This window comes from Pollachius pollachius (assembly GCF_949987615.1).
Source record: "Pollachius pollachius genome assembly, chromosome: 2".
Classification (NCBI taxonomy): domain Eukaryota; kingdom Metazoa; phylum Chordata; class Actinopteri; order Gadiformes; family Gadidae; genus Pollachius; species Pollachius pollachius.
In genome coordinates, this window is record NC_136935.1 from 33,822,629 (window position 1) to 33,835,124 (window position 12,496).

At 44.6% G+C, this 12,496-nt stretch overlaps 1 protein-coding gene across 3 annotated transcripts in view; it reads right to left on the minus strand.

Annotated features, from left to right (window-relative positions):
* Positions 1-12,496, minus strand: part of ctnna2 (catenin (cadherin-associated protein), alpha 2) — a gene marked incomplete at both ends in the record, with an annotated part of 254,093 nt that overhangs the window by 226,293 nt on the left and 15,304 nt on the right. For all 3 annotated transcript variants that reach the window (XM_079758937.1, XM_079758938.1, XM_079758936.1), the window contains 2 exons: positions 68-234; positions 4,494-4,689. In XM_079758937.1, the coding sequence (XP_079615063.1) occupies positions 68-234; positions 4,494-4,689 (363 nt within the window). The remainder of the gene's footprint in view (positions 1-67; positions 235-4,493; positions 4,690-12,496) is intronic.

Consider the following 12,496-nt stretch of genomic DNA (forward strand, 5'->3'; position numbering starts at 1 on the left):
AAACCAGCGAGGAGAACGACAATGCGGGCGACGACTATGGCGACGAGGGAGACGACGTGGTACTCACTATCTTCAGGTGCGCCAGCAGCCTCATGACGTCGGCCATGTCGGCCAGGATGAGCAGGCGGGTGACGGCCGAGAGGAGCGCACGGGCCGCCCTCACCATGGTGCCGCGCTTCACCGAGGAGCAGGGGTCGTCGGCGAACTCCGACGAGGCCACGCGCATGGTCTCCCCTGGGGAGAGGGCACAGCAGGGACCCCCCGTCAGCCCACAACACAAGGCAAGACGCACAGACGCTCGTGTAAGGAGTGTGTGTGTGTGCGTGTGTCTGTTCCTGTGTCTGTGTGTGTGTCTGTCTGGCTCTCTGTCTGTCTCTGTCTCTGTGTGTGTGTGTGTGTGTGTGTGTGTGTGTGTGTGTGTGTGTGTGTGTGTGTGTGTGTGTGTGTTTGTGTGTGTTTGTCTTTGTGTCGGTCTGTCTGTGTGTGTCTGCCTTCGAACCATTCCAGTCGAAACCTCAATACGGAGCTTCAGAGAGGGGCGGCGTCTCTGAACACGTATTGTTCGATTGATAATAAGCAGCCCGCAGGACCCCCCCCCCCCCAGACGCTGCCCCCATCCCCCCAGACGCTGCCCCCATCCCCCCAGACGCTGCCCCCATCCCCCCAGACGCTGCCCCCATCCCCCCAGACGCTGCCCTCATCCCCACAGACGCAGCTCCCGATCGAGCATGCCGTGATGACTGGCTCACTTGTTTACTTGTTTGGGAGCACGACTATCAATATGTGTTGTCGTTGGAATTATTTGTGTGTGCAGGCACACACACACACACACACACACAAACACACACACACACACTCACATATACACACACAGACACACACAAAGACATATGCACACGCACACACACACACTCTCAAAGAAATACAAAACTGACTGACACCAAGAGGTATAACCACAGACACACCCAGACACGTTTCACCCAAATGTTAGTGAAGCAGTACCCAGTGTAGCAGGGGGCGACATAGCTGTGCAGTATGACAACAGAATATATAATTTAATCAGGTCAGGACAAGTGTCTGATGAGTTGATTAGTGTCTGGCTAGCCTGAAGTACAGGAGCACTGTTGTCAAACATGGTCCGGGAATGAGAAGGTGAGCCACAGAATAAGAGGATTTAGGAAGCCATTTCCCCACTATCTTACAATTCTATTTTCTGCCATTGGATACTATTTCATGTATTGTTGAGTAATATCCTAAAACGATAGTACAAATAACAGTTTGCTGGGCTCTAATTGGCTTGCTGAGGCTAGGTTTAGGAGAGGACTAATAAAAATAAAACAACAATGCATTTTTACATTGTTTCGTTATTGTCTAATTCAACAAACAGGGATCTACTTCCAGCAAAGGCGACTTTTGTTGTCTGTAAAAAGTAGCTTAAAGTGTCAGTGAACCCACTGCTTCAGCTGGAATTCGAACACTATGAGATAAAAAAAAGTGAGAGTTTCATGAAGGAGGTGGGGGCGTGTTATCCCCATGGTTACGACCCATGAGCTGTGTTGTATATGAAATGTGCCACCCACTGTAGCATTATTCTATAGGTGTCCAGGCTCTGGATTTTATATAAATCGCTGCTCAGACCCAGCTTCACTATCCACATAATGTGGAGTTAGACGAAGTGCCTCGGAAAAGGCCCTTTGACAAACGTCACAAAAAAATACTTTTACCTACCTACCTTGACCTAAGCAGAGTGGAACGGTGACAAAGCATTTTGGGTACTTTTTATTTTATATTTGTTACGTTTGCTATAAATTACAGCCTAATTTTGTCAACAGTGATAAAATGGCATAGATAACTATTTTGACGACCATATAAGACATATTCCACGTTTACAACAAAAGAAAAAAGGTTTTGGGTTGAATTGCTCTTCAAGTCACAGAGCCATCCGTCACCTACAATTACTGGAAGTTTTGAGTGAGTTGAGCAATCTCACCTTACCGTGAAAGCACTTGCTTTATTCTACATCGGCGATGTCAGCAATAAAACCCTAATGGAAATAGGCTTGTTCGTTCCCCTAGGTAGCTCAGAAAATAATAAATGCACATGGCATATACAGATATAGAGACCAGAGCAAAGCACTCTGCTCTGTCTTGATGCGTGCAGTTTGGGTTATTGAAAAGTCTATGACTTTGAATCATCCGGAGTAGCCTTTTTTCCTACGTTTCTTTTTTTGAAGGAGACCAAAAAACAACAGCACTGCGTTTGTCTTTCCAACAGTGAACAGTGAAAAATGTCTGTTTGGAGGTATTCTCTGTTTTAGAAAAGCCATGTCACTGCTAATCTATTTCATGGTTGAAGAGAAGCACTCTGTGCTGTATTGTCAAAGGCTGCCATCAATGGTACTGGTGGCAAACTGGAGCTGACAGTGCATTATAAAAAGTCGGGAGAACAACATGTGCCTAGCACCACACTTTATGCTGACAGGGGGTAACTGAACAGAAAAAAACACATCTATTGTGGGGACAAACGTTTCATTCAAGTGAAGCCCCATCTCCTTCTCGCTCAAAGGCAAGAACGTTTTGAGGCATTGGTGAATTTGTTTTTATCTCAAAAGTAAAGGCATCATAAAAGTGATAAGAAGCATTTGAAATGGTACACTGCCCCCAACTCTTACATAAACTAGCTGATTGCCTTTCAGAACAACAACAACAACAACAGGCACAGATACTAGTCTTTAACAATGTGTGGAGAACCAGGGAAATCAGGCTCTTTACATTTACGAGTGTTCAAGCATAGACACAGAGCTTGAAGTACTGGGTATTATTCAGGGACTGTTTATCGACTCTTCTATCTCTGCTTTCGTCTCTCTTTAACCTGTCGCTGTCGTCTTCAAATCAACCACGCATACACACTGGCCCATCACTGTGGCGTGTGTTACCTCCATCACCCAGACATGCAGCCATTCGGGACAAGCTTAACAACCAGAACTGAGGACATGTTCCTCCTGGCTAAATTATATTTCATGCTCATCTAACATGAGCTGTAGAATGCTGAACATTTGGAAATGTACGTATAATGAGATCCTACACCGAGTGATGTGGAACCAGTTCAATTTAGTGCAAGCTTTTTGGACATAATGATCGCATCAATGCAGCAAATCTGATCTCTTTATTCTTTAAATCTGAGCGCGAGTTTTGATAACCTCTTCATAGGTAGCCGCTTTATGGGGCCGTTCATGGGGGTATTCAACTGATTCATCGTAGTTGGGAGTATATTTCAGCTTCCAATATCACTAGTAGATACAATAATGCTTATTGCTGGGATAGTGTAAGAACGGTGTTAGCAGAAAAAGAAAAAAAGGCTAGGAATATTTATCCCCTTATACATAATGATTATCACCATTTTTAACAGTTCACGTGCTTCTTGAAACAATGTAGTTTATAGCAGACCCAATCAGACCCTATGGAAGTGTGCATAGGTCATTGACATACAGTGGTCCCTTCTTGCTATTGGTGCACACATTAAGGTGCGCTGAAGTGATTTACTTATTGGGTCATCGACTCAGTATCGTTGCACTGATTATGTTGGCGTTAAAGGAGATTGCTTTCCACTGATTTGTTTATATGCTGCTCAAGAAACCCCCTGACGTCAGCTTCAGCGGGAGCCAAGAGGAGGACTTTATGGCCAACAGCTGCTATGGTGCAGAGATAGGGCTTGCTAAGAGGGACATCAATCATCCATCATTCAGCACTGATTGTGAGCTCCAAAGAATCAAAGTCGCGCATTGAGACAATAATCACACTGAATGTTTCAAAGCAAAACACATGATATTTTGTTATTTGGGGAATTTATAGATTAATTAATTCATGATTATCATTTTAATTTATTTTGAATATAAGTGGACAGGTGTGTGAGCATGAGTAAACTTCATCAATGTTACAACTATTTTGTTTCCCTTTTATAACTGGTAGCCCATATTCCTGTATTTATTTCAATTCCAAACATAGCGATAAAGTATAATTATCCACCGTGTTTCACCACGTTTGTATAGCCTGCGTAAAACAGTACAGTTAGAACGCACGGGGCAAGGTATCTAAGATGCGCTTTTAGAAGTCCATTTTCTGAACATTATAGTTTGAACCAGGACAGACCCATGTCCATTACATCGCCGTCGCATACTGACATAGCCCAGTGTGAAATCCTTCTGAATTCTACTTCACATATTCCTTGAACTCATGACATTTTCAGTCGAGGCCAAGGAAAATAGGTTAGGAAAGGACATAAACATTTGGACTATCTGGCTGCAACAAAATGTTACAGGCGGCAGAGGCCAAGGTAGTACCTCCTTCTAACTTCTATCCAATGAGGAACTTCTATCCAATGAGGTGAACGGGACACAGGGCCTAATGACCGTGCAGTGTTGTGATCAATGATGATCAATGCTACAACAAAGGTGACATACTAAGGAAACACAGCATCCTCATGCAGCTCCACACCTTGCTTGCGGACGTCCTCCACGGCAGCGATGAGCTCCTCCTTCAGGTCCTGGCTGTCTTTAGCGATCTGCTCGCCCTTCTCCAGGAAGTTCTGGGTGGCCTGCTCCACGGACACGGCCAGCACGTGGGCCTTCTTGGAGCGCCCCTTCTTCTTCCCCGACGGGCCTTTGCTGCTGGTGTTCACCAGGGTGGTCACCTGAAGGGGTGGGAGGGAGCACGTGGTCAGTCACATGATCAAGGTACTGACCAATCAGCACTGGAGCCAGGGCTGCTTCACAATACATGCGGGGAAACTAGGAACCGTTCATTTGCAAAGAAATCTGTACGCACACAAGTGAAGCACACCAGGATCTCGTAATTACGAGATCCTGATGTCGTAATTACGAGATCTTTTCTCATTTTCTCGTAATTATGAGATCTTTTCTCGTAATTATGAGAAAAGATCTCGTATTTACGACATCAGGATCTCGAAATTACGAGAAAAGATCTCGTAATTACGAGATATTTTCTCGTAATTACGACATCAGGATCACCCCTCTCATTCATCAATAACGTGGCTGGCTGGCTGCAGGACGGCAACGATGACGCTATCCGACGCTATTGTATTTTATTTCTTGCTCGGATTGAGGCATTGGGAAATATTGATGTTCCTTAAAAGTGAGGAGGGCATTTATATGAGTATGTCAACATTGCGCAGACATCAATGATTTAGCCTCTATATTGTAAGTATCAAGCTTACCAATGTTATTGAACCTCTCCGTGGACACGCATTGGCTCTACTGAGCAAAGTAGTGACAGTGGTTCGTTAATTTTTTTTCTCGTTATGGATCTCGAGAGATCGCATAATTACGAGATCCTGATGTCGTAATTACGAGAAAAGATCTCGTAATTACGAGATCCTGATGTCGTAATTACGAGATCCTGGTGTGCTAACGGTGTGAAACTTACTTTATTATTATTTTTTTGTGAATGCTCAGCGCCACCGTAATAACGCAACATGTTTCCAAATATAATAAATTGATGCATTGTATCTTTAGAACTGAACCTTTCAAATCCCTGTTTGACAAATCAGATAGTGAATAATCCTATTGTTTTCACACACCTCAAGTGTTTAAAAAAACAACGACATTTGTCTACCTACGATAAGCTAAGGCTCTTCTCCGTCGACAGAGCATATAGAGGGCTGAATGTAGATTGCAACCCTGTCTAAGCGGAGCCTCCCTGGCTACAGATGATGGGTCATTCAAATAGCTCAGCTAGGAAAAATGTAAGCAGACTGTGTGAAAAGGGCCTTAAGATAGATCGGCAATTTCCATGAGCTCGGAAAAGTTGCAAAGAGCAAATTTTGTCCTGTCACGACCTTTTCACTTTAGTGGCCCTAGACTTCTGAAAGCACTTTAAATGATGCACATCCATATTTATCATGCATTAAGGGATATGTGTGCTGAATGATGAACATGTATTTCCTAGTAATTCCGTTATCATCTGAGTGTATTTCTTTTTTGTGCCGAAGCAACGCAGACTGCCCTAACAAGTAAATTTAAAGCTGTGTACTTTCCATTAAATTGTTGAGCCAGACAGCCCATTATAACTGACAGAGTGCTCAAATTAGGTGTCTAATAGCGTGCTTATTGCATGAAAAAGCTTTTACAAATCAATGAAAGCTACACACAAAAACAAACGTGCACATAATCGCACACACACATACACAAACCGCACTCACACACAAACGCATACACAAACGCACACACACACACACACACGTACACACACACCTAAGCGCAATCACAGACAAACGCACACAAACAAACCTACACACTTCAACACACCCAAACACACACACACACACCTTTCCAATTATGAAGCCCACTTTGAAAACAAAAAAACGATGAACCCATCGCTCTCTTTAACTCTGCTTAGAAAACAATGTTTTCAAATATGATGGTGGCAAAATGTTTAGGCTAAATAGATTTGTTACTATCGTTGTTGTAATAACAATTGTTATTTTCTCATGGCTAAAGACTTCTAAGCTATGGGACTTGAGCTTTACACTGAGAAAAACACCACCAAAAAAGAATGATTCAAGGAGAACATCAAATAGCCACCAATAACAACCTAGGGAAAGGTGTTAAACTAAGTTCCACTCATGGAGAAAAGAGCTGGCACAAAGCAACAGTACCCTGGAGCATCCTGATGCTATTGAAAAAATGATATAGTTTGGAACTCACATCACATGTCCCTCTCAGCAGATGGATCAAAGAGCAGCAGCACTAAAGTGAGTTCATGTGGGCGCCTGAACATACGCTCAACTAAGTGTGGTGTTTTAGAACTAAAACTGATCAGAAATACAGTTTTTTTTCTAATTAAAAGGCAGTTTTGGATAGGGTATGTGTATGGTTTGGATGAATAAGTATAACAGTAATAACATATTGTTCAATATGCGGTCGCATATGAAAAATGCCTGCAATCATATACTGTAGTCACTGTGTGCCTTGGTTATGCACGTCCTCAAAAATGTACAGTTAGCCTTATGGGGGACAGCATAACTTTGGCAATGACAAGTGAGGCTATACTTAGTTACGATAGACAAGGATCAGTGGTAATACGCCAACACAACAAAAACAACACGATGACTATGATTTAATGAGACAAAGGTGAAAAAGTGTTTTATTTATCTTACTCCGTCTTCTATGATCGTCAACATAGTCATCTACTCCATCTTGTCACTGTTACTAAATAATAACGGATTCAGATAGAACTGGGGTTAAATCCTGATTTTGCCAGTCTCCGCCAAACCGTTTATGCATGTAGTTCTCCTCCCTTCTGCTCCCAACTACAGCCGTGTTCTTTGCGTGACATTGAAGGATGAATGAGGGTGTCAGCGTGAAAAAGAGGGTTAGGCTTCTCTGACACTTATGGTATAATGCCACAGTGAGTGCTGCATTTCATTCAGGACATTGCTCTTTGAAAACATTCTTTATACTCTACGATGACTACCAAAAATAGAGTGTGGGTCGTAACCACGGAGATAACATCTCCCAACTTCCTCCTAGAACAATTTTTTTCAGTTTGAAATGGATCTGAAACAAGGGGTTCACCTTGTTTCAAATCCATTTAAACGACACCAGGGAGGAAAGTGAAGGTATTGGTTCACCGGAACCAATATGCACCCGCTGGAATTTTATGCGAGGCCATGTATAAAATATCACAATCATAAGCCTTCTGAAAAGAAAACTAATACTTTGAATCGAGGGAAACCTATAGGACGCCTCAGGGAACAAATTAGCACTCAGCCGTAAATGTTCCTCAACTACATTCAAATAGAACAGAAAATCAAACACATTCATCGCCTGCGCCAAAAAGCTCTGGCCCTTGCCTTCAGAAAGGTCCCAGGCAGCCGGCCGGCCTATTTGTCCTGCGTGTTAACAGCAGGGTTTCCCCAAACGGTGCCATAGTGGCGCCGAGCCACCATGCTCCTTTCCAGTGCTACCATGTAACATTTTACAACAGAGCTATAGGGACGGGGGCATTTGGTTAACAGCATTGTTTGTTCCCAAATTAATTTCTGAACGGTTAAATTGGTTAAAAAACATATGTTATATTTGAGTAACGCTACAAAAAGCGAAAGTACAAAATCAGTACAAAAAGTGCAAGTGCTGTGTGGAGGTGGTCAGTGGCTTTCAGATTGGTTCGGTTACGGCATAGCTAACACCAGACGAGCCACGGAGCACCACGTCACTTTGTAGACAAACAAAACACGCACAAAGATTTTAGGTTGTGTTCAGCGTTTAATGTAATGGGTTTCAATGGATGGGTTGGGATGTGTGCCATCCATTGGGCAGTGCTGGAGGATAGAGCGGCTGCATGGCCACCATCTATAATGTGTGAGTCTCTCATTGGAAACATGACCCACCCACCATATCATATCTGCTTATAATATACCTTTTCCTTATTTCTACAGCCAGTATAACCTTTCCTTTATCCCTGATGTTTAATAAGTGCAGTTGTAGGCTCTGCCAAAGGAACTCAGGGGCAAACGTGGGACGAAGCGGTAATGACACTTGGCTGTGCAGCTCCCCACTGCTGACTGACAGTCGATGCTATCGAACACCATCACTGCATTGGAAAAATACAGGCTTACAATTTCAAAGTATGTTTATCCTGGCTGCTGCTAGGTGGAAAATAACAAGACCGCATCAAAGCTGTTCCCACAATATTGTGCATCAGATACAGAAGAGGCTAAATTAAGTTGAACATTTTAAGCAGCTCAGTTGACTTTGTGGGTGCGTGGGTGTACTGATTTTCTTGTTACTGAGGCATACCTGTGTCTTGAGAGGGAAATGCAGCTTAGCAAATTTATTGTGTGGCTGTGTGTTAATCTACGCACGGTACAACCCTGACTTGGTTATCGGCAAAACAGCCTCGTGGTGGGAACCACACACAGCTTCATGTTTGATATGCTGTGGAACCCCCTTGATTGTGCTACTGAAACTACTACCCAAACTAACAGAACCCATTTCATGCTCTCTACTTTTGTTGTTATAATATATATTATATTATATACATACAAACATTAGCAATCAAAAAATGTGCCAACTTGCCTGAACCTTAAAAAAACAAGCTACACTCCAATGTCTGCATACCCATTGAGGCAGCCAAAATGGTCTAAATTGAGCCTATATTTTTGTTCCTATAACCTTAATGCCAGTGTGATGCCGGCACAGCAATGGCACAGAGATAACCTTTGCGCAAGTTGCAGTGCCCTGCGGACCCGATCTGCTGCAGATCAATAGCCATAAATGCCAGGAGGGCCAGTCGTCTCCAGAGCCGTGGTCGGTGGAGACCCTTCCCCCAAGGATGTGGTCCCCTAGGGCACAACAACAACCATGCAATGCCCTCCCCCCCACACCTACACACACACAGAGAGGCAGACAGACAGCCACACACACACACACACTCATAAAATCACACACTCACACACATAACGACACACACGTAGAGAGATACACAAACACCCGACACAGACACAGACACACACCCACACCCAAACAGACACACACACACGTCATGTTATAGTGTGTTGACCTTTGCTGTGCTTCAACAGTGAGTGGTGTACATAACTTCTCTGGCTGAATAATGGATGAAGCTGTCGGGACGTCATGTGTGCTGAGGCTCCGTGAAACCAAGCTGCGAAGGGGGTCTTCCACACCCTGGACCGAGCCTAGTCCCTTCCCCTGCACACTGTCTAAGCTTTGGCTTCGTCTTACACACACACACACACACACACACACACACACACATGCCGAACGTGCGCAAAGACATATGCACACACAAACCGCAAGAATCAATAACACACTAACGCACGCAAACACACGCACACACATAGACATAAAGAGACACACACACACAGACACAGACACAGCGAGGGTAAGGTGAAGGTCAGTTGTCAGTCCTAATGAGTAAAAAGCAAGGTGTGCAATGAAGCAATGACTGCTTCTGCCACCCCCCCCCCCCCACTCTACTCCCTCTACCCCCCTTCCCCGTCGCATCACAGGAGAGACAGCAGACACAATCCCATCGGAGAGCCATGGGCTTTGGATTCAATTGGTTTATTTTTTTTGTTCCATATCATTAACATTAATCACACACACAATTTGTGTGTATGTATATAAATATATATTTACACCTATGATTGGTTCTAGGCTTTGGAAGCTGTGATCCTAAGTCTGAGTCTAAGTCTAAGTCTGCCTGTGAGTTTCCAGCATCCCCTCACAGAAGTGCAACTGCTGCTGGGTAACTTAGGATTTGAGTTAAAGGGGTACTTCAATGGATTTCTGGCGGTAGCACAGAGCTAGCCCAGCGCTAGGTCGCTGCATCAGAGGACGGCATGTGTTGCTTAAGAAAAAAAATAAAAAGATCAAAGAGATTATAAGCAACACAGCTTTCTCACTGGTCCATAGAATGCTTAGCTGTGTGCATGTGTGTTGCTGTGTACGTGGGTGTATTTGTGTGGGTGTCTGTGTGTATGTGTGTGTGGGTGTCTTACGTCCGTGTCCGTGTCCATGTGTGCGTGTGCGTGCGTGCGTGCGTGCGTGTGTGTGTGTGTGTGTGTGAAAAAGCACCCAAAAGTATGACGTTTAACAGATGACAGCAGCCGAAATTTAGAATGAAGAGCATGAAAAAAGGAATGGGAAAGGTTATTTATTTCATCTCGTAGGTAAAAAAGTTGTGTGGCGGCGCTGCAGGAGCCCCAGATTCATACATTACTCTTACAATACAGCTTGGTACACAACACAGGCGTAGTAGGCATGATTCATCTGAGAAGCAGGCCACAGAGGCAGCCTCGGCAGGTTGTGGGGAACGCCGCTCACAGAATGATGTCAACAGAAACACATCATCATCTGAGTTGCACATGACTGGCGGCCGCTAAGCTCCTCCGCTCTGATTTTATATCCCTCCTGAAAACACCAGCGTCCTGCCCTGCCCCCTTCACGGCCCTCCCTTCACAGCCCTCATCGGACGGTAAATCCCCCTGCCCCTCCCTCGCTTCTCTGTGATCCCCCTAGAAGCCGTCCCTTTCTGCTCCCTTTGATCCAAGTTTAGCATTTGTTCTTTTTTGAATTTGGAATGCCGCTCAAAGAGAGGTGCGTGGGCGAGGGGAAAGAGAAGAGAAGGACACGGAGAAGGCCCCCCATCACTTCCCAGATCAATCCGGACCTGGAGGCCCGGGGCGGCGGCGGCAGCGGCGGCTGTATCCGGTCCCGCTCGGACATCTCGCCTCCTCGAGGTGTTTCAGAGGCGAGGGGTAAGGTATTAAGAAATGATCCCCCTCCCCTACACACACACACGGGTCACCGCTCCGCCATTTGATCAGGATCCTCAAAAAATCGGTATGCTCACAGACGCAGCCCTCTCTGGAGGGGCGAGTGCCGGAGCGGCCCCGGGAGAGGACAGACTTCAAATGGGAAGGGATTTCAACACAGAGAAACCTGGGGGCGGTATGACTCAGGGACAAACTGACGTTTTGCAACCGGTCCCCATCTAGGTTTTAAAAAACGACAGATTATTAGCCTTCAAAGAAGTGGGAAGGTGGAATGGACCTGAGGAGAAGATGATCGCACCGCGGTCGGTTCGTTTCTTTCATGACCGATGGAGAGGGGCTTAACTTGAGGATGAGCGTCTATACTAAGTGAGAATACTTGGATATTAATTATTCAGTGGAGGGTTACAAGGGAGTCCTCATTTAACTGTGGTTTCAGTTTTACAAGACTTGCCCTGAGGTTCCAGTTAATCTCAAAAACGATCTGCAGAATACAAATCTCACTTTTGCTTCAGAGAAAAACTAAATCTTCCTCACATTGGAAGGAAAAGATTTCTTTCTTCCTCGCATGGCTGCCTGTAATGTTAATAAACACGGCCATGAACGATGTATGCACCTTGCTGATTGTCTTGCCAAACTTAAGGAGCTTCCTTTAGCATGATGAGAGGCAAACTGATAGGCCACAATGCACGGCCTTGTTGGAACGGAGCCGTCAAATAATTATCATTAGGTATCTTTTTATTATCTTTCAAAATATATGAGAACATTTCAAATGATTTAAAACTGCACGCCCTGTTGGTTCCAATAGCCAGAATATCATCCCCATGCAGGGAGCACATGTGACTCTTGCACGGGACCACCATCTAGATGCTTCACGCTCTGGGGAACAGACCCAAAATGTTGGGGTGATAAATGTTTGAAAGGCTAAACCATGCCTCTGACAAAGGAGAGCTTCAAGCAAGCGTGAAGATGACTCTTGACAGTGTCTGACACTGCAAAGGAGGAGTATGACATGAACAGGATGCCAGGAATAGAGCTCAGACTCATGGCTTATATGATTTAATGGGCCACAGAAGGTGCTACTCCAGACTCCAAAGCTGGGACAGGCCTACCTATATTTGTTAACAAGTACATATAATAACGTAAACTTAAATTGTTCAGATCCACCAAGGGACACTGCATA